Here is a 23,823-nt window from a genome sequence, read left to right as displayed (position 1 = left end):
AATGTGTGAGGAGAGTATGACCTATTCGGGTTCTGACTAAGATTACTTCTTTTCTATTTTTACGAATGCTAGATGTCCATACTTGTGGTTCAGGTTTTAGTTGAAATAGCTTTATTTGTTTGCGTTTTCCACAAAAGTGTCCATTGTTCCATACGTTGTGCCTGTAATCAGAACATGACATCATTTGTTGAGGCTATGCTGGAGGGATGCTTTGCAGCATCATTTGCATATTCATTTCATAGAATACCACTGTGACCTGGGATCCAAGAGAAGACAACTGTTTTCTGATGCTCACGAAGACGCATTAGCTCATGTTTTACGAGGTTTAATAAGGATTCAAAAGACCCACGAACTGCTTTCCAAAGCTAAAAGAGCACTCTGTGAATCGATATATATTATGCTTTTATTTATTGACAGGAGTGAGTGACGTCTTTTTCAGGGCGAGCTTGATGGCATGGAACTCCTCAGTATAACTGCTGCATTCGGCCGGAAGTGACACTGACACAGTTATATTCGGGAAGACAGTGGCTGCGCCTACTTGACTGTCACACTTTGAAACATCAGTTTAGATCAGGGGTCGGCAAACTGCGGCTCGCGAGCTGCATGTGTCTCTTTGAGCATGCAACTGCGGCCCTAAATTTCACCCAAATGAAACACAATTTGAAATGAAAAAAAAAATCAAGGGCATATGGAGTGCAAGAATAAAATGCCTTAAAACTGAAATTGAGGATTTGGAGAGGCAAAAGGCTGCTCTTGTATTTTCTCACAAATGGACGGCGACAGATGAGTTGAAAAAAAAAAAAAAAAAAAAAAAAAGCAAGACCAAATTGTGTTCGATGCGTGGAGTAGCTTACGGAACGCGTATATAAATTGGAAAATATTTTCGTTTCGACTTCTCTCAGTTTTTTGGCTCGACGAATTTCTACGGGCAAATATTTTCAAACATGAACTGCATTAAAAATAAATAAAAAAAAAAGCCGTCTGAACGATGTGTGAGTCTCAGCATATTTGCTGTTGAACTTCTTGAGAACTTGCTCAAGAAGTTCAGCAGCAAAGAGTCACATTAATTCGTACCTAATTGGGTGTTTTTTACGTTTTTTTAGTATTAATAAATAATATTTCAAAATATATTTTTTTGATAAAACACCTTCCCACTATTCCATTTCTTAAAAAAACTTCCCTACCCCTCTCCCCAGTTGAGCTCAGGTGCAGCTCGTCGGATTCTCTTTTTTTTCTTTTTTAATTAGATCAAAAATGGCTCTTTGCTCAAAAAAGGTTGCCGATTCCCTGGTGTAGATCTTAATAAAGTGGGAATACTTTTGTGTGTGAGCAAAATATAGTTTCTGGATGTTAATATTTGCCCCATTATTTGCCTTCACCCCATTGCTCAAAGTATTCATCACAATAAACTGTAAAAGGTAGTCCACGGGGGATCCGGATTTTTGATTCTCTGAGGATATTATCAAGTTGAATGTTCTAGCTTTCTGTTAGATTCTGCAGTCTGATACCAGTAGTCCCAATTGTTCTGGTTTATTTGCATAGTGAATTTTCCACCTAGGATCATGCAGTAGTGGCTTAATATGATGAGTACGCAGGCTTCCAATTTAAGCTGAGTAGTTCATCAACAACATCTTTCTTCTGATGCTAAGTGGAGGTTCGTGAGCCTCAACATAAAGACTTTGAACTGGTGATGCTCTGTATGCACCTAGAGAAGAATGTTGGATGGGCGCAAGACGGACCAAGGTGCTCTCCCTAACCGAGTCATAAACAGGTGCTCCGTAATCTAGCCGAGATCTAATTAGGGACTTATATAAGTGGAGCAGAGTATAACGATCTGCACCCAAAGATGTACTTGAGATAACCCGGAGTATATTCATTTTCTTCGTGCAAGTGGTTGTTAGATATTTTATGTGCTCCTGGAAGTTTAATTTCTTATCAAAACCTAGCTCTAGGAGGGAGAATATTGTTCACAATTGGTAGAGGATGAGTGGCCAAGTTCAACTCAGGTTCACCATCGACTCACCAGGTGAGTCGATGGTGAACCGTTTTTTCCAAAGTCTTACTCAGGCAGCTAGTTAGAGAAATTGGTCTATAGTTGTTAGGAATCGAATGATCTTTTTCAAGTTTAGGTATAGCTATTACATCAGAATGTCACCAGGAAATGGGGAATATATGTTCTGAGAATATCCTATTGTAAAAGTTTACCAATAGCGATACTGATTTCTGATTGAGGTGTTGAAGCATTATTTTGTAGATTCCATCAGGGCCAGGAGAACTATTTCTTGAGGTATATATGGATTCTTCCAGTTCGGATATTGTGAGTGGTTGGTTGTAGGGTAAAGGGCATGTAGCTTAGAAGTTCAGTTTCCTTTTATCAGCTTCATTTTTTTTTTGTACAGATGGTTGATATGCAGTTGAGGCGGACAATTCACAGAACACCGTTCCTAAGGCATTGGCAATTTCCTCAGCAGATGAGATCTTCCCATCCAATTAATAATAGGATAAGGCAACATGATATATACCGTCTTTATTTTTTCCCAGATTATTCGGGTATCAGTGTCCTCATTGATTGAGAAGCAAATTTTATCCACGCGTCTTTTTTCGCCAACCGCCGGATATAACGAGCTTTGACTCTCAGTCTCTTGAAGTTAATAAAGTTGGCAGTGGTGGGATATTTTCGGAAGGTGTTCCATGCTGCGTTTTTTTTTTCTTTTCGCTTTGTTACAATCACCATTCCAGTGATTGGTATGCCGATGGTTTCTTATTTGAGACTGTGAGATGGCCGCTGTTGCAGCTGTTAATATCTTCATTGTGATGTGATCGGTGACAGTGTCAAATAGCAGAAGACTATGGTGTCATTATCAAAAGATACGACTACTAAATTTTGTACAGTTTGCTTTAGAAAATTTCCGTTTAGTTTTCGTATCAGTTTGCTTGGAATGGGTGGTTTGAATACTACAGATCAGCGGATAAGTGGTCACTGTTTAAAGGATTGTCATGTACTGCCCACTATATAGTTGGAAAGAGGATCGAAGAGCAAATTGAGAGATCTATTGCAGTGGTTTATCCAGTAGAAAAATGGGTGTAAGTGGGTAAGCCAAGTATTCAATAGTGTCAAATTCGCTCTGTTCAGTAAGATTTAAATAAGCTCATCACGTCCGTGATGAGCTTATTTAAATTCACTATGCAAATAAATCAGAACAATTCGGACTACTGGTATCAGACTGCAGACCAGAGACCCACATCTGAGACCAGAGAACCACATAATGGATGATGTCCATTAAAATCTCCTAATAAACAAATAGGAGATGGGAATTGAGAAATAAGATTTTCCAGTTGCTGAATTGTACACGATTGGTTCGGCGAAAGGTAAATTGAGACCAGTGTCAGAGTGATGCCAATTACTACGTGTGGCAACAGCTTCCAATTGTGTTTGCAATGGAATGCGTCTGGAGGGGACTCGTGAGTCCACGAGTACGGCTACTCTTCCATGGGGGCTGTAAGTATCAGATCGATCTTGTCTGAAGAAAGTATAATTTTTGACAGAAACGGATATTTTTGTTGTTAAATTCGTTTCTTGTAAGCATATGGAAGCAGAATTGTAACGGTGAATTAGTTCACAGATATCATCAATATTGCTGGGAAAACCTCTGCAATTCCATTATATGATTTGTTCTATTTTTTTATTTTTTTATTTTATGAGTGGCTTTGTTTATATCTGTCGAGTTTTGATTTTTCTTTTCTTGAAAATTTCGGCGTCCTGAGTCATGCTTTCTTTCATGTCATCATCTGTATGTATTTAAAGCAGATCTTCTGAGTCGGTGGTGTAATCTGGGCCCATGCTTGATAGGTGAGATTGCTTCAGCTCGACTGGATCTGAATTTTGCAAATTCTCCACTGCTTTACAATGGAGAAGTCTCTGGGATGGAACTGTCAGTGGTGTATTACTTCTTTGGTCTACTACCTTTGGTGGAGATAGATGCTGGACCGAGAGGACTGATCGAGCCCAGTCTGAGATCAATGTGTCTGGATGTAAGGACACTTCTGTCTGACGTGCTACTGATTGGTGACTAAGTGGCAGAAGCATAAGTGCATTTTGGTATACTCAATTTTACTTGTTTTCTTGCCTCTTGGTAGGAAACTATTTTCAATTTTATATTTTTGCATTTTTTTTCCCAACTTCCAGAGGTTACAGTCTTTGTAGTATGCCAGATGGTTGCCCTTGAAATTAGGACATTGTGAAGTTGGTGTCTTACATTCTGTTTGCGTATGAGTTTTACACCTAGAGTTTGCCCATGTTGCGTCTCCACGGCATGCTGTCTGGGAATGGCTAAATTTTTGGCATTTAAAACATCTTAGGGGGTTAGAGATATAATGGCCGAACGCGACAGTTTAAATATCCTGCTTTGACCTAAGCTGGTAATTGAGAAATGGAGAACTGAAAGTTAAAATTATACTCCAGGTAGGGATTAAACTGCCATTTTTCCTGAATGGCTTCTTGATTTTTAAGTTCCTGGACTATTTCATCTTCAGGAACGTTCAATATATTCCATTCAGTGATCAATCCCTTTGAAGAATTGAAGGTGGTATGATTTGAACTGGGATTCCACTCAAGGATGTCAGACATAATAATAGTTCAGAGTGTCGAGATGTTCTCCATTGATAAATCTCCAGATTGGAGGCGTTTCACCATTTTTGGTGAACATGAGGCACTGAGGCATGTTTAAGACATCTCTGAATGATGAATGGGGACAGTTTGCCGACAGATTGTGTTGACAGAGAATGTATTATCAGAAATGCTAGTAATTCCTGTCTGCAGTGTTTTCTTCATTCTCTTCGAGGGAGAGCGAGAAAAGTCATGGTTAGTGTCATGATTGTCATTTGGTTTGAGAGTTCTTTGGTTCTAAACGTGGAAATTCATTTGTTTCCATCTCTTCTCCTTTAGCCCTTTTAAAACTGAGGGTTTCTCTCTCAGGTTTTTTTTTTTTTTTTTTTTTTATGAAAACCCCAAACATTAGCTATTAGAACCTATAGTACTTAGTACCGTGCTTGGGTTGGAGGTTGAGAAGACGAAAGAAGATATTTGTTGACATTAGACTTGAATTTAGGTAAACTGTAATTTTCAGGAAATACGTATGAAGGAAGGTTGTTCCAGAAAACGGCAGTTGAATGAATAAACGAGGAAGATGAAAAGTTGGTTCTGTGAGTTTGAAGTTGGACAGTAAATAGATGCTGGCAGCACGTGTTCGGACTGTTTTGAAAGAGAGAGCGGGAATTATAGAAGCCAATTCGGAATAACAGTGCCCATGGAAGTATCTGTAAAAAAGGCATGCAGCGGAAACAGTACGTCTATGAGACAGCTAATGCAGAGACTGTGTTAGATAGAAGTCATTAATTAACCTAACTGCCCTCTTCTGAATGGAATCAAGAAGCTTGAGACAGGTTTTGGGGGCACCGCCCCAGATGTGGGAACAGTATTCCATGGTAGGCCGAATTTGCGATTTGTACAGCTATTTGGAAGAAAAGTAACGCCTAGATCGAAAGAGAAATCCAAGTTTTTTAGATGCAGAGGAAGCAATATTTGTAATGTGCTTGTGCCAAGAGAGATTAGAAGCCAGGGTAATTCCCAAAAGAGATATATCATTTTGCCTAGAAATCGGAGTGTCACCAAACATAAGCATGGGAGCAGAAGAATCCTTTTTGCGAGATATAAGACAAGACTGAGTTTCAAAAGGATTGAAATCAACTAAGTTGTCTTTGCCCCACTGGAGAATTATCTGGAGATGGGCATTTAAGGAATTGGTAGCGGATATTCGAGAAGTTGAAGCTGATTAAGTAGGACAAAGTTTCTCAAAACGGAAAGTGGAATGCAATGTGCTACCATCGGCAAAACTATGGATAGGATTTCCAGTCAATGGAAGAAGGTCATTAATATATACAAGAGAAAAAGAGTGGGAGAAAAAACTGAACCTTGGGGGACAACAGCATTAGTGGAATAGTTAAAAGACGGAGCCCTCTACCATCACCCTCATTGACCGATCAGAGAGAAAACTGGATAACCAATTACAAAAAACAGTTGGCAAACCATAAGATCGAAGCTTGTTTAGAAGACCTTTATGCCAAACACGATCGAAAGCCTTTGAGATGTCAAGAGCAACTGTTTGTGTTTCACCGAACTTTACCATTGAATTTGTCCATAAATAGGTAACATAAGCCAGAATATCACCAGTGGATCGACACTGACGGAAATCCATACTGGCGATCATTGATGAGACGGAAGGTTTCTAGGTAGTTTAAGAGTTGGCTGTTAATTGATTTCTCCATTACTTTAGAAAGAGTAGAAGTAATTGCAAAGGGACGATAATTGGATGGGAGGAATTTGTTACCCTTTTTAGGAACTGGCTGGATATGAGCAAATTTCCAAGCAGAAGGAAAAACACCTTTGGAATAAGAAAGTAAAAAGAGGCGGCAAAGAACAGGAGTAAGTTCAGGAGCACAGGTTTTGAGAACAAGTTGAGAAATACCATCGGGTGCTGGAGATCTCTTAGCATCAAGATTCGTCAAAATCCTTCTGACATCCTTTTGTCGGAAGACCACAAGAGGCCTTGAATGGAGCGTGTTGGGAATGGTGGGAGGCGTTTTCCCAAGATCATTAATATGTGAGTTGGAAAAAATGGGATGCTAACAGGTCAGCTTTATCCTTCGCTGAAGTGACAAAAGAACCATCAGGTTTTGACAGAGGTGGGAGCAGAGATGGGCAAAAGTTGCGGCCAAATAGCTTCGGCAAGAGACCAGAATGTTCAGCTACCATTAGGGCAAGAAGCAACTTTTCTACTCTTAGCCTGTTCAAAATCTAGTTTGGACTGATTAATGACTGCTTTACAATTGTTGCAAGCTTTGCTGTAGGCTGAAAATGAAATTGAAGAATTGGAAACAAGCCTCTTACGATTTGCAACGTTCTTGTCTTGAACAGCCTTAGCACATTTATTGGAAAACCAAGGTTTAGATAAAGGACAAGATTTTAAAGTGGAGTGTGGAATAAAGGATTCCATTCCTGCAAGAATAATTTCACTGACACGATGGGAGCAAACACTGACATCAGAAGTTTGAAACAGTAATCTGACCAAGGGAAAGAAAAGAAATTTCGGAGGTCATCCCATTTTGCATTCTTGTAATACCAAACAATATTAGGTTGGGAATAGCTATGAGATAAAGGCTCCATTGGAGAAGGGACAATCACCAAGTTGTCATCAGAGGTGCCTAAAGGACAATTCACTTCGACGGTGTACTTAGGATTGTTTGTGAGAAAACGATCAAGCGTGTTGGCTGTATGGTTAGGATTGTCTGGTATTCTTGTAGGTAAATTAGTAATTGCAAAAGACTCAGCATCTCGACCAGCTGGGTCGGCGTGACTAGAAAACTGAAACCAGCTTGAGTTGTGAACATTAAAATCACCCAAGAAAATTACCTCACTGTTAGGAAAGTTGGAGTGGAGAAAGTCTAGTTGCAAAGAGAGGAAGTCAAAGAGCTCCAAGTGATTAGTGAAGTTGAGAGAACGGTAGAGACAACAGATGAATTTGACACAATGAGGTAGAGAGATTTTAGGCCAGAGAAGATCGAAAAGAGGAGATTCCAAATTACCAAGTCACTGACGGGGAACATCGGAACAGACATATGCACAAGTACCACCTATGAGGCGAAACGAGTCATACAGCGAATAATTTGGGCAAGTGAGATGAGTAGTTCAATCAATCGATAACTGAGATTCTGTCAGAAAAAGTACATGGGGTTTGGCAGACTGCAAGTGGAAATGGACGTCGTTGAGATTAGAATTGAGACAACGTATATTTGTGAAATGAACTAGGAAGTACGGACGTGTGTAGCCTATGCGGACGTACATTTTTGCCGTTCCTGGAACAGAGAAGTTTTTTCTGATTTATTTTTTGTGTTATTAGCTTAAATTGGCATATTAACTTATTTTCTAGAGTAGCTTTATATTCCTATTTACGATACTGAGTTTAAAGTAACTTAGATAGAGATTTTGTAGGTATTACTTAGTATCGGAAAGGGTATCAAATCCACGTGTTTACCGTTGCAGCCATTGTTACGCGATACATAATATCTCGAAATAGATAGCATAAGCTTAATAGAGTATAGTACAGTAAATAATATTGTCAATTAATCAGATAATTAAATCTTGTTGAACTTCATTGTCAATTAAATTGTACCTTTAACTATACATATAACGACTAATAAATAATTAGTAAAAAATAAATAATTAATACTTAACTTGATACGGAAGTTATATAAAGAGATTTCGTAGATAACACTCGATACTGAAATATAAATATAGCGTTAAAACTGTGTTGGGATATAAGTTTAGGGTTTAAATTTTGTACTGAAATTGAAATTTTATTGAAATTAAATCGAAATCATGACTGAGACCAGAGCAGCAAAGCAAAAGGCTCAAGCTAATGGGAGTGCTGCGGCTCAGGGGAGAACTGAGGGGGGCAGTTGCCCTCTGAATCACAGCCTATTAAAATGCACTACTTGCTTGATGTTTCTGGAGGAGTCAGGTACGGGACATGACACTGCCATGGGGGATGTCTTTGTGTGTGCGCGATGCAAGGAGTGTAAGGATTTGATTTGATTTCGGTTTTAATGGCGCAAAAACAACTACGGTTATATTGCGCCAGGAAACGATTAAAATATCAACAAAGAAATTCTGGTAACCTTTAAAAAGGTTACCTCGTCAAATTGTTATTTATATATGTGTGTATATGTTAATAGCTTGTATAAACTTAAAAACTGCCGACACGTGGTCGTTGTCTGATAAAATCTGACTGAGTGTATAAGGCTCAGTCGGATGAGTAAAAGCGGTAAAATATATATTGCGAACATGGGTAAAATTAACGCAATCTATTAAAATATGCTTTATTGATAAAATGGTGTCGCAAGACTCGCACATAGGAGGGTCATCCGCCCTCAGCAGAAACGAATGTGTCAGATGACTGTGTCCTATGCGGAGTCGGGCAAGAACAACTTCCTCGCTCCGATTCCTGCGCAGACTAGACTGCCATGTTTCTATTACAGGCTTTATTTGATATAATTTATTTGTTCTCTGTCTGTGCCATAGTTCTTGCCATTGGGAATATATCTTTTTGCGTATTATTTGCCTGTAGTCTGTATAGGGGACTAACAGGCAACGATTATGAGTGGGTGTTGCTGATTTGGCTGCAGCGTCAGCCAAATCATTTCCCTTTATCCCAATGTGGCTAGGAATCCAGCAGAAGCGGATATCAAACTTGCATTCATAAAGAGAATGTCTCTTCTGCTGAATCCGACAAAGAACTGGATGAGAATTGTGTCTCAGAGATAATAAAGCCTGTAATACACTCAAAGAATCGGAATATATTATTGACCTTTGGAATTGACAAGTTCGAATGTGATCCAAGGCTAGCTCTATAGCATACAGCTCTGCAGTGTATATGCTGGATTCGGGAGGAATCTGCTGAGATATTATAGTGTCCGGAAAGACAGCAGCAGATCCTACGCACGATTCAGACTTCGAGCCGTCTGTGTAAACGGGCAGGAAGTCTGAGTGCTCAGCTTGGTGTGCAGAGTAGAGCTGCTGGTAGACAGATGATGAGGTCTCAGACTTTACCCATTTCTTAAGGGAAAAGTCGCACGGTGGGGGATGAGCATGCCAGGGTGGAAGAGTTTCTTTTGGTGTTTGTGCCACCTTGTCTACCATGATGTTAAACTCTCTGATTAGCTCTTGGACACGAATACCAAAAGGTCGGTTGGCAGTCTGACGGGTATTGTACAAGTTTTCCCAACGTGGCTCAAAAACGGATACCCACGTAGGATGGTCTGGCAGGGATTTCAACTTTAAAGCATAGTTTAAAGACAACTGCTTACGTCGAAGGGATAACGATGGTTCGCTTGCTTCGACGTATAAGCTCTGGACAGGAGATGTTCGAAAAGCTCCAGTAGCGATACGGATAGCCTGATGGTGGACAGGGTCCAGCCATCGGAGGACACTATCTCTAGCTGAGGAGTATACCTGGGACCCGTAGTCTAATTTGGGTCGTACAAGTGCACGGTAAAGCCGCAGTAGGGTGCATCGATCTGCTCCCCAACGCGTTGAGGAGAGAGAGCGGAGAATATTGAGTCCCCTCGTGCATTTTGTACGAAGTTGAAGAATATGTTCGAGAAAGGTCAGCTTTTTATCAAACACAAGTCCCAAGAATTTTGTGTCTGACACTACTGGAATAACATTTTGTCCGAGCCTTAATTCAGGTTCAGGATGAAGATTACGCTTGCGACAAAAGTGTACGCAAACGGTCTTCTCCGGCGAGAACCTGAAGCCATTAGCAAGTGCCCAGGAATTAAGACGATCAATGGCTTTCTGCAGTTGTCTTTCAATAACCCTCATGTTGCATGACTGACAAAATATGCTAAAGTCATCAACATAGAGGGCACAGTTTACAGTTGGAGGAAGTTGTTCTGTGATGGAATTGACTTTGATGGCAAAAAGCGTGACACTTAATACTGATCCTTGTGGTACTCCCTCCTCTTGGCTGAAGGGAAGAGAGAGTGAGGATCCCACACGAACTTGGAAAGATCGATTGGCCAAAAAGTTTTTAATAAAAATGGGGAGTTGCCCCCTAAGGCCTAGGCTATGCAGATCTTTTAATATGCCAAATCTCCAAGTTGTGTCATACGCTTTCTCCATGTCAAAGAACACCGACACCAAGTGTTCGCGTTTTAGGAAAGCATCCCGGATGGATGCTTCCAATCTAATAAGATGGTCCAAGGTGGACCGGTACCTTCGGAAGCCGCACTGGATGTTGGAGAGAAGGTCATTTGTTTCAAGATACCATATTAAGCGAGAATTAACCATTCTCTCCAGGATTTTGCACAGACAGCTAGTCAGAGCAATAGGACGATAATTGGTGGTGACTTTCGGATCCTTTCCTGGCTTAGGAAAGGCAAGAACGATAGCCTTTCGCCAGGAGTCCGGAAACTGCCCTTCAGTAAAGATTCTGTTATACAGAAGGAGCAGACAATCCATAGATTTTGATGAAAGATGTTTAATCATTTCATAATGGATGCCATCTGGTCCAACGGCACTTGCTTTGGAAAGAGCGAGGGCCCTTTTCAGTTCCAGAATAGTGAAATCCCCGTTGTAGGGATAAATGCTCTTAGATTTAAAGCTAAGTGCCTGTTTTTCGATTTTATATTTCAGGACCAGAAACTCTGGGGAATACGAAGATGTTGCAGAGATCTTGGAGAATGTTTCCCCAAGAGAATTAGCTATTGCAGTTGGATCTGCAATAGCGCATCCATTATAATCTAGGATTGAAGAAGGGTGGGATGTATATTTTCCCTTCATTTTCCGGATTTTATCCCAGACTACCTTAGAGTTGGTAGACTGGTTAACAGATGATGTAAAACGGATCCACGATTCCTTTTGACTCTGACGACGGATGTAACGTGCTTTGGCTCGTGCACGTTTGAAGGCTATAAGGTTGTTCGTGGTAGGATATCGGCGAAATATCCCCCACGCTTTGTTTTGAGCCTTTTTTGCTGCTGTGCATTGTGAATTCCACCAAGGTTTAGGAAATGGTGGAAACCGGGCTGATGTTTTTGGGACAGCATTAGCAGCTGCTTGGACAATATTTTCTGTGATGTACTTAACTGCATCATTGATAGGCTCTTGACTGACTGTACTAAGATCAAAATTTGCCTGGCGTTGGAAGGCAGTCCAGTCAGCCTGATCAATCTTCCACCGTGGTAACCTAAAAGGAAGACATGGTCTCCCACTGTGTAACAAGGTTATCACAGGGAAGTGATCACTACCGTATGGACTCTCCTCCACTTCCCAGGTGAGTGAAGGGAGTAGAGTAGGGGAGCAGATAGAGAGATCAATGGCAGAAAAAGTACGGGTAGGCATGTGGAAAAAGGTGTTTGTTCCAGTATTTAGAAGGGAAAGGTCATTGTCATTGAGCATATGCTCTATGACTCGTCCCCTTCGATTGATGTTAGCACTACCCCACAGGGTGTTATGTCCATTAAAATCCCCAAGAAGTAAGAAAGGGGGAGGCAGCTGCGTTAGAAGATCATCAAGGTCTGCCTGGGAGATGTCAGTCCCAGGTGGCAAATATATAGAGCATACAGTTAATAAGAATCCCACTGAAAGGCGAATTGCCACAGCCTCCATGCTGGTTGTAATTAGCAAGGGCTGCACTGGGGTATGGTTACCCACAAGGATAGCCACTCCCCCATGTACAGAGCCATCCGCAATTCTATCCTTTCGGAAAACTGTGATGTTGTGCATGGTGGGATCATCATTTGCCTTTAGATATGTCTCCTGCAAGCAAAAGCAAACTGGCTCGTGCTTTTGCAGGAGGGCCTTGATGTCATCTATATTTCGCCGGAATCCACGACAATTCCATTGTAGGAATTTAGCCATTATTTTGGCTTGGTGGGTCCATCAGGCGGCTTCCGAGGTGCTGAGGGCTTACTTTTATCAGTCTTGGATTTGTCTTTTTTGGGGAAGAATGGACGCTGTCCCGTGTCCATTTCTTCCTCCGCAAAGAGTTCCAAGACTGATTCTTCGGGTACCTCCTTTTGCTCGACATCCATTTTTTCTTGGGTACTAGAGGGGACTTCCCCGTTCTTATTCTTTTCTTTCGTAATTACCTTTGGAACTTGTGGAGCATTAGGAGGTACCGATATAGGAGTGGCAGCTGATTGGTCCTTCTGTGTAGGTTTTTGCGAACTTAAGAGATACCGCGCGATAGGAGTGAAAGACTCCTTGGGAGGAATGGTCATGTCCGTCTGAGTTCCGACGGAACATCTCCCTGCTACCTTCTGGGCGTAGGTAGGTCTGTTGATATTCAGGGGTTTGACCGATTTCCTTGCCTCCTGGTATGATATATTTAGCTCTGCCTTCAGCCGTTGAATTTCTTTTTCTTCTTTCCACCTCTGGCATGCTCGTGAGTAGGCCGGATGTTCGCCCTCACAGTTAATACAGGTGGGTTTTGCGGCTGAACATGCTGTTGTTTCGTGGTCCTTTGCACCGCATCGTGCGCATGCAAGGACTCCACGGCAGGCCATTTGAGAGTGTCCATACTTCTGGCATTTAAAACACCGTAAAGGGTTCGGAACGTATGGACGCACTGAACAGTTGATATATCCAGCTTTGATCTCATCAGGAGGTTTAGGAGAGTTAAAAGTCAGGATAACGCTCCTGGTTTTAACTATTTTTCCATCCCTTCGCGCAGTGATTCTCTTGACGGCAATGACTCCCTGTGGTTTTAATTCGGAGCAGATTTCCTCCTCGGTGACGTCGAGAAGGTCCCACTCCGAAATGACACCTCTCGATGAATTGAGTGTTCTGTGTGGTGTCACCGTTATAGGGATTCCTCCGATTGATGTTACTCGGAGTAGATGGTCGGATTGCCTGTCATTTTTAGTTTCAATTAAGAGGTCACCAGAGCGGAGCCTCTTAACTGATTTGGGTGAACCTACTAACCCATCTAACCCTTTTTGGATAAAAAAGGGCGACATTTTACCAATCGGTTTTTCACCGGTTGAGTGCATAATCAGGAACCTTGGAACAGGCCCTGATGTTACCTCTGTTCGCTGCCTCTTTGTACTAATAGTACTATCTGGATCGTCGTCGATGTTTGCAGATAGGGACCGGGTTGGGGCCCCTGAAGAAATGAGTTTATCAGGATTCATAGAGTTTATTTAATTGTTCAGTGCCCGGGCTCCCCACCCACCACGGAGCCCAAAGGGACGCCCACTACCCGGCATGCAATAAATGCGCTCGGGAGTGGGACGCCAGGGCTACCCAGACACTATACCCGCACCGCCGCCAGCCTGAATCCTGTCCCTCGGACCATGAGGGTAGGGGCGTGGCATTGACACGGTTGACCCTCGCAGGCGAACCTACTAGCCGATTGATCCTAGCCGGGCCTTCCAGGACCACCCGTCTTGTCGAAGCAGGGGCCAAAGTGGTGTATTGAAGCTGGGCCCCTCAACCACCAGGATCCCCCTTTCCGAATTTCCACGGGTCGCAGCGCACGGCAAACACGCCGGATTCCATTGATGTAAGCCTGGAACCTAGGCTGTGGGCGTTGGATCCCAGTGATGCTAGTCTGGAAGTCCAGCAGCGTCCCTGGGAGGTCCCCTCACCACGTACAGGTGCCCACGTCGAGGGGGGAGTGTAAGGAAATCAGGAGACAACTCAGCATTGTTATGGGCCTATATGAGAGCTTGAAGGACAGGGTGGATGCCCTCGAAGGATTAAAAGTAAGGGGCCCATCAAGCTCTCAGCTGCCCACACCAATGACAGAGCTTGCACTTGGTCATCACGCAACACCGCGGCAACTCCCAAGGCAGAATGCGCTGGTCCCAAAGGAACTAGTAGTTGTTTGTCACTATATTGTCAGGGAAACCGGAAACTTGCTCTGTAAAAAGGATAGGTGGAACAGGACCAGGTATGTCTGCCAGGAGCAGAGGTTGATGACGTTGTACAGCGGATATCATCTTTTAAGGGCACAAAAGGTGATATAGTTGTACACATTGGCATTAATGATATTAAGAGTAGGAGACCGGCGGAATTACTTAACAAGTACAGGTCACTGTTGAAAAAAAGCCGTGAATTAGGGTTGAATTTGAAAGTATCTGCAATTCTGCCAGACACGATAGGAGGGAGTATATGATGAGAGCCCTGTCGATCAATTCGGCCCTGGAAAGATTGCGCAAGGCTCAAGGGGTAGAATTTTTTTCAACCTGGTCTGTACTTGTTAACAGGAGAGACTGCTTCTACAGGGATGGGATACACTTGCAGTGGGACTTAAATAGAAAGGGTGCAAGAATGTTTGCTGATGCTATCGAGGCAGTGTTAGGTGGGTCGGAAAACTGCTAGATTGGAGGGATACAAGGACTAATAGATCAACAGTAGCCACTGGCAGAGGTGAAAGTGATTCTTGCACTGCTTCTATTGGAATGAGCCGCAGTCTGGAAAATAAGATGCAGGATATTTCAGAGACTGCTGGGAATCATTGCGGTACAAATAAACACATAGGTTGGGTTAGGGTAGCTAAGAAAAAGAACAGGTGCATGTATACTTGCATGTACACCAATGTTGGAGTTTAGTAAATAAATTTGATGAATTTGAGGTATTGCTCAAAACATCAAAGGCAGATATTGTTGGGCTATCAGAGATGTGGTGTCACACAGATATAAGGAATGCAGAACTGGAATTTGGGGAGTACATCGTCTACAGAAAGGATAGACAGGATAGGAAGGGAGGAGGGGTTATGCTATTAGTTAAGAAATACTTCCGAGGAAGTGAAGCCAGTCGACATTGCTGGACAGTGCAGTGTCGAGTCAGTTTGGTGTGACATAAGCATTGGGAGATCAAAATTGAGAGTAGGAGTGTGCTATAGGCCTAATGACTCTGATGAGTATAATAAGAAACTGTACGGGGAAGTGGGCCAGTAAATCAGAGAGTCTTATAAATGGGGGATTTTAATTTCCCAGATATTGACTGGAATATGGGGGCTGGTCACTCACACACTAGCAAGGCTTTGTGAATTTATTGGATGATTGTTTTCTACATCAGCATGTTCGAGAGGCAACTAGAGGGAGTAATACTCTTGATTTGATTATCAGTAGTGATTCTTCATGCATTAAGAATCTGCAGGTAAATGAACCACTAGGTGGCAGTGATCACAGTGTGCTGAAGTGGGATTTACTCAAAGAAGTAATTACCATTAGGGGTAAAGGGAAGGGTTATTGCTTTCGTAAAGGTAACTACGATGGACTGAGACAGTATTTAAATTCTATACAGTGGGACCAACTGATGATGTTACCAACAACAAATTCAAAATGGGAAGCATTCAAAGAACTTATCTTGGATGCTACTAGGCTTTACATACCAACTAAAAAATTTTGTTCAAGGTTTAGGCCTAAGTGGATTTCAGAGGAACTAATGAGACATATGGCAGAGAAGAAAAATGCATGCGATACATACAAATTAACACGTGACACAGAAGCCTATGATAGATACAAGTTGATCTGTAACCAAGTTACAAAGGAGGTTAGGCCGCGAAGGCAGATTACGAGAAATCGTTGGAAAGGGATGCAAAGAAAAACAGCAAAGAGTTCTTTACTTATGTAAACTCTAGAAGAAAGGGGATGAATCAGATTGGTCCACTTGATATCGATGGGTCTACTGTTGATCATCCTGCTCAGGTAGCTAACAAACTGATGAATATTTTGCAACGACATTCACACATGAGGAGTTATTCAGCGAGGGGAATGCCAGAGGTGTATTCAACTCTGGCAGTAAGCTAGAGAATCTTATAATAACTAAGAGTAAAGTGGAGGAGAAATTGTTGAAGATAAATACAAGAAAGGCACCTGGGGTGGATGGGATCTATCCAGTTTTTTTAAAGGAGGCAGCAAAGGAAGTAAGCAAACCCTTAGCCATAATTATGGGAGTTTCCTTGGACTCACGAGAAGTACCCATGGACTGAAGATGTGCAAATGTGACCCCAATTCACAAAGGGGGATCAAAAGGCGACACAAGTAATTATAGACCTGTTAGTTTAACTTCTGTTCCTGAAAAATTAATGGAGGCACTGGTTAAAGAAGCACTGCAGGATCATCTAGACAAGACTTCAGTTATAGCTCAGACACAGCATGGTTTTGTTAAGGGGACGTCTTGCCTGACCAATTTGATTGGATACTATGATGCAGTCACAAAAGAACTGGATGCAGGAAATAACTTTGCTATTTTATACTTGAATCTTAGAAAGGCTTTTGATACTGTTGCACATAGAAGACTGCTGCACAAATTGGAGCATGTAGCATTGGAGGCAAATTGCTGCTATGGATAAATGGGTGGTTGAAAGGGAGATGACAGAGAGTGGTAATCAATGGACACTGCTCATCGTGGACTAATGTTATTAGTGGAGTCCCTCAGGGTTGAGTATTGGGTCCATTATTGTTTTCTGTATTTATAAATGATATTGATGATGGTATATCCAGCTTAATGTCCAAGCTTGCAGACGATGCGAAGGTTGGCAGGGTTGTCAAGGACACTACTGACACTATGCTACTGCAACAGGATCTTGAAAGGTTGCGCAGATGGGCTGAGAGGTAGCAAATGAAGTTTAACATTGAAAAATGTAAAGTACTACATATGGGAAACAGCAACCCCAGAGCAACGTATCAACTCTGTGGTACTACACTGATAGTGGTAGAGAATGAAAGGGACCTGGGGGTGGTTGTGCAGGCAGATATGAAGTTTTCTGAGCAGTGCAGAAGGGCTGCATGAGTAGCTCACGGTGTATTGTCGATGATATATAGGAATTTTTCTAGCAGGGATAAGGAGGTGATTATGCCCTTGTATAAGGTAATGGTCAGGCCACATCTTGAGTACTGTATACAGGTCTGAAGGCCTCATTTCAAGAAGGATGTAGAGATGCTGGAACGAGTACAGAGAAGAGCAACAAGATTAGTGAATGGAACAAAGGGGTGGTCTTACGAAGAAAGGCTTAAGTTTTGCAAATTACAGTGTCTGGGGACTAGGCACCAGCGAGGTGATCTGATAGAGGTGTATAAAGCCTTGAATGGTTTGAGCATGCTGAATGCTGATGGGATTCTTCCTCTAGTTCAGAATAATCACCTGAGAGGGCATAAATTCAAATTGAGAAAAGACAGATGTAGGATAGACGTGAGGAAATTTGCCTTTAGCCAGCTGGTGGTTAGTTGGTGGAATAGACTTCCATCCCTTGTCATGGAAGTTGATAGCCTAAATAAGTTTAAGGCTCTGCTGGACAGGTATTTCGAACGAACAGAGGGGTGCAGTGGAAGTGGTTATTTTTTATTTATTTATTTATTATTATTATTTTTTTTTTTTTTGGCTGATGCTGCTTGCTTTCTTGCATCAAATGCCTCTACTAATGCTAAAGTGTTTGGGAAGTTTAGATCTTTTCGCAGATAAGCTTACTCTATTAGTTTGACAATTCATGGTGTATTCGATAGTAAGAAAAAGTGTGGGGGGGACATGCTGTATGAAGTAATGAAATCTTTGGATATGGCGTACACATGGTTAGAATATACTCAGATCCCTCCAGTCATTATCTGGCAGAGTAGAGGTAGCAAGATTCAGAAGCTAGCTGATCCAGAAGCCTCCTATGAGTTACCAATAGGTTCGGTGAGGTGTACTAACTAGCGGCCAACCTGCAAACACCGTTTTAGAGCTGTACCCTCGAAATGTAAGGAAGATTGGATCTCGCCATGATGTATATCATTACCTCAAAAGTAATCAGTTACACTGCATGTTGGAAGAGATGGGGGAGGGTTGACCGGAACGTAGCTCTGGAAACTAAACATGGGTTTTACCACTTCAAGCCTCCAATAAGCAAAGTGGTGGTATTGCACCGGTTTATGAGAGTCATCTACCACCTAGTATTGCCTGGTAACACAGAGGGGCTGCATTTCTCAATGTGGTGTGGGTGCCACACCTCGACCCCTGCTTACGTTGGTTCACACCTGGGTGGTCACCCACCGTGTGCATGCAGGTTATACCCAGGATTACTAACAGTCCTACCATCGTAAAGGTGCAAGCAGAGCATTTGGCTGTCACAGACCGTCCGTACTTCGCCGAAATTGGGTCTACTTGACTTGAGTGTCACCCGAATATCAGCTCCATCAGCGTTTTAGACTTCCAGGTAGTAAGTATAGCTTGTCTGTCATATCTAAGAGAATGTCTGTGACAACGTCAAGGTTACCGGCCGTGCACGTGTAGGCAGGAGCGGTGCCATCAGTGACCAAGCGGTTGTTTAAATTAGTAGAGTTGGTTAGTAATAAATATAAAGACTAAGAAAAGAAAGGCGGATTTATTTTCTTATTTCTTACTTTTGATGTCTAAATCCCAGAACCACTTTAAGTAAACAAAAGAATAAGCACACTATAAAAGAAACAAAACTATATCACTTTGGAGAGCACTCTATAATCACAGAACGAAAATCGCTCGCACTCGGGGCGTGCACGATAGACATGTTTTCTGTTGGGATGTATTGATTTTCATGCTCTGTTCCAGCAGAAAAGGAATTATTACTGCAATGAGTATTACATTGTGTTCCTATGGACAAGCCTTTGTATACTAGTATATATGCATGTGTTTATGACAATATAGTGAAAAGATCGATTTTTATTCCCCGAAACGTGGACAATAGGAGTACGAAGGTCATCATTAGTGTTTCAGTGTAATTAAACTTTCTTAGATATTATACTATATAATTCTTTTCGCTACCGCCAATCGTCGAATACGACGAGAGAGATGATGATGAAACAACGATATTGGATTAGAATCTATCTAGGCCAACAATAGCTAATACCTTCAATAATATTCGACTGAACATGAGATTTGAGCAATTTGAAATCTCATCATGATCTTTCCAGCTGAATTCTGTTGACTAAAGCTAGCAGAAAATACCACCTTGATATGTTTCGCGCCCTCTCCATTACTATTGTATAAGATACAATCACCCGAGTTTCTGTCTTGTTTGCTGTACGGGACAAGGCGAAGGATCCTTCGGTTTATTGGTGTCCATCACTCAGTTGCCATCATCTGAGTTTAAAAAATGCAATCGAAAAGCTTTTCGTAAATTCTTTATATACATACATGGTAGCCCTGTTATTTATGCGCAATTTTCCTCCTTTTTTTTTCTAAATGCCATTCAAGAACTGTCTTCAGAGAATATAATAAACCATGTAATCTTCTTTTCCCAGAAGTCAAAAACATCTCCTTCATATCCACAGAGTTCACGGAAATTGGCTGGGTGCCAATTCTGAAAAGAACCAACACAGCACAAGTTTATAAGACACTTACTTCACGTGATATCTTCTACTTGCAGGCCATCTAATACAAACAGGAGAGCTTTCCTTTTATTAGCATTATACTTACCATCCCTAAAGCGATCCTAATTTTTTTCCCTTATTTATTATCTCTCTCTCTCTCTCTCACATACACAGCGGTAATGCAACAGATCACAAGTTCGACATGACGCAAAGTAAGGTGCATTTTAATTCTGACCATCGTCCTTAGAGTTCAGAATTAAATGTAACGAATGAAAAGAATCTAAACTACTGAGGCCGACAGCTGTTTGACCGTCTGAGCTGCATACAGTGCCATTTAGTGCTCCTGCCAACTCAATATTTTACACAATTTCTGTCTCTTTTACAGCCATCTTTATCTCGTTTCACTTTGTTTTTTTTTTCCTCAATCATATTGAATTTCCGCCATGTTCAACGTCTAATTTTTGCCTCCTTTTACGGTAATTTCAAAGGAGCTTTTGGCAATGATTTTATTTTAACTCACGGGAAAGAAAAATTTTCACTAATAAATTTGTTTTTATAATGATGAAGCTGTTCTAAAATGTTCATTCGCTGTTGCAACCAAAAGAATCCGTTCCCTGAGTTAAAAACACAAAAAGAAGGTAAACTGAAAAAAAAATCAAAAAACGCGTGTGTATACGTGTGCGTGTAAAATGATATACTGTATACTGCTTATGCATGGGCGCCCAAATCAGACACATGGTCCGAAACAAAGAGCCTCACTGGACCAGTCTTTTCCTTCCAGTACTGAGATCCTCCTAAACGACGCCCACGCCCGAGACAACTGGCCTGCCTAGCTTCTCTCCACGTCCCAATATAATTCGCTGGATTGTGTCTGTAGACAAAATTCCGATATGGCCAAACTACAGTAAAAGCAATGTCCCTTGTATTCGTTAGATGGCAGCACAGTACGATGAATAAACCTCCCTGTAAATTTGCGATCAATGACAATAAATATTCTTTATTGGTGCGTAGCGATAGTTAAAAATGTAAGATAAAAGATTTGTTTAAATCATATATTGCAATCAATGCAGGTTTGTACATCTCTTGTCATTACGAAAGGCAACTAAGTGACTTGGGGCTGTTTATATACATCACATATTCAGCTCAAATAAAATCAACTTTCTGAAGGGATGTTCGCGTTTATCGCAAAACATTCAGGTTTGTAGAATTTCATTATTATTATTTTAGTCAGTATGGGAAGCACTCAAGGACAAGAAACACGGATAGAAAGGACTAAAGGACTTTAAATAAATTATCTTTGAAGATATAACTCTTCAGGCAAAGGACGTCTCTCATATGCCAGCAGCGTGGATTAATGGAATCTTTTTCAGATTACACTACAACATGGAAGTCAAATGTACCCAATCCTATTCACAGTTCGTGAAAAAAATATCGTTAATCATTACTGAACGGTTTTCTTCGGAGAATACTATGCAAATAGAACACCTAACTAGGGTCAGATGTGTCGGAGAAATTGATAACTGTATAAGGATTTTTCAAAATATTTTTTTTTCGTTGGCCGTCTCAGAAAATTGTCAACAGATCCACATGGTTAAGTTTCAAAATAACAACCGTATTACATAAAAATTTATGATGAAAAGAAGCTTCTTGGAGATGAGATTAAAGCAAAATGGAGATATCGAATTCGTGTAAGCTTCAATGGAAGTTCTAAAATTCGCAGGCTATACATAACTCGTCACGCCGCGTTATGTTGTACACTGCAAGCCACTGTGCTATCCCACGCGGATAGCACGGTGGCTAGCGGTGTTGTTATTGTTCTTTAAAAAAAAAAAAAAAAAACATCGTGGTAACGTTAGTTGGTCTCGGACGAAGACGCCCAACATCAAAAATAAGAGGCTGAAGCCAATAATTTGTCTGATTTTTGAGTGTTTCCTTCAGTGAGAAACATCAAAATATTAAATTACAATTTTTTTTTTAATACTGTTGCCACTACATCGGCTTTACAAAAGGTCCAAGTAATGCTAATAATATCAGTCCGCTTTAAATAATAAGAGAAACCCTCCGGACAATGCTAAATCTTATGATTCTGGATGTAAATCAAAATAAAATAAAAAAGTAAGTTTTCTGCGTATACTCCGAGACAGCCAAATAGGATCATATACCACCTCTACCATTTGAAAAGTGCACAATTCACTGGTCGACATCAATTTTCTTCCTGAAATAATTTCGACAGATTCTCCAAGGAAATGTATTCAAAATCTCAGATGTGTGGTTTAAAAAGTTATCATCCTCAGTTTTCAAATAGCCTAGATTAATGACCGGAAACCAAAACCTGTACTTGGTTTAATCATCTTTTCCAATGATTTAATCTTTTTTTTTTCTAGAACATTCGGAAGATTTCTCAATCATTCGGAGCTTTCTACAACATTCTACAATATTGTTGCATGGGGAAGAAAGGTCGGAAAGTTTCTGGAAGGCTCTAGAACTTTCTAAATCCGCAATGTTTCTTTACAAACATAGAGCTTTCCAGAAATTACTCTACCGGTATGTATACGAGTGGTTTCCACACCAAGCAAGAATTTTCGTATTTTAACTTTACTGTACTATAAGTAACATTTTCTTAAAATACATATGAAATCTTTTTTACTAGAAACTTAGTTTTTGACTTTAAACCCTTCTCCTTTAAAGTCGTAGGTGCTATAGCAATACGGTTGACATATTTGAATCCAGCGACGTCAAATCTACAAGGATCGCCTTGAATTTTAACAGGGAGCAAAAAAAAAAAAAAAAATTGAATACGGATTTAAATCTTTATTCATTTGTTGTTTCTGGGTGTGGCTGCTTTTTGATGTGACTGATGATATTTTTCAGTAGCTGTTGAAATTTTGTTATGGTTGCAGGGCACTGCAGTTGCCCCTTGTCAAACAGCAAAATCCCTGACAAACTTGAAAAAAAAAAAAAAAAATCTAAATGAATACTCACTCTTTTGGAGCATCGGGAGGAAGAAAGAGGTCAAAATCCGTGAAAAGAACCTGGACACGCTCTGTTTCCTTGCCAATAAAATGATAGGTGCAATAAACATTGTCTGGATAAGGATCTGGATAATTGGGACTATTGAATGTGCCATTCCTTGATTGGCTACTAACGATCCACTGATCACAACTGTTACCTGTAAGGAAGAGAGACAACAGGATCTGTGTTTAAATATCAGTAAAATTAAATTACACCAAGCTAATTATACATTATGCAATTCTCTAAAAATTATAAATCAAGGCACATCATAAAAACACCATACGTAAAAAAGCAGAAACAAAATAAAATTAAAAAAAAAAAATTGTTTCCTACGTTTCAAGCTATTCCTCATAGATTCATATGCATTTGTACACCGACATCTCATGACGGTTTCCTTTATGTTAAGTAAATTTTTTTCCTGTGATTGAAGAATGAAAAGCATTTTAGCAATAGGTGGTGCATATTTGAGTTAGGATTCTACTTAATTTAAAAAAAAAAAACTTTAAGTATTTTAAATTTTAGCATAATTTAAAATATTTAAATGTTTTAAAATGGTACTTTGAATAGTCTTTAAAATGTATTTTACAATAAATAATTTATATTAAAATTATTATATAGAAAATTATTTTATAGAAAGAATTTATTTTTTTATTATTCATCTCTCTCTCTCTCTCTCTCTCTCTCTCTCTCTCTCTCTCTCTCTCTCTTATTGAGGCCACTTTAATGTTATGCTTCAAATTTCGGACTGGTATGTCCCTTGTATTTAGTTCTTTTACTAAGTGGCAACTATTTCCCAGCTATGTTCTTTTGAGAAATTTGTTTTGTTCTACAAAGCAAACCTGCTTCAGACATTTAAGCGCATTATGGCCAGTTGAGTAATGATGCTTGCTTGATTGATTGCGCTAATTATGTCTCTTC

The 23,823-nt window shown here is 40.6% G+C and overlaps 1 protein-coding gene across 1 annotated transcript in view; it reads right to left on the bottom strand.

Annotated features, from left to right (window-relative positions):
• Positions 1–23,823, bottom strand: part of LOC150088243 (suppressor of lurcher protein 1-like) — a 430,079-nt gene that overhangs the window by 213,216 nt on the left and 193,040 nt on the right. The window contains exon 2 of the mRNA XM_090369404.1: positions 22,876–23,062. Within this exon, the coding sequence (XP_090225530.1) occupies positions 22,876–23,062 (187 nt within the window). The remainder of the gene's footprint in view (positions 1–22,875; positions 23,063–23,823) is intronic.

This window comes from Mastigoproctus giganteus, chromosome 3 (assembly GCF_048544385.1).
Source record: "Mastigoproctus giganteus isolate SK-2022 chromosome 3, ASM4854438v1, whole genome shotgun sequence".
Taxonomy (NCBI): Eukaryota; Metazoa; Arthropoda; class Arachnida; order Uropygi; family Thelyphonidae; genus Mastigoproctus; species Mastigoproctus giganteus.
Note: the sequence above shows the minus strand (reverse complement) of the source record. Positions and strands in the feature narration are given on the sequence as shown.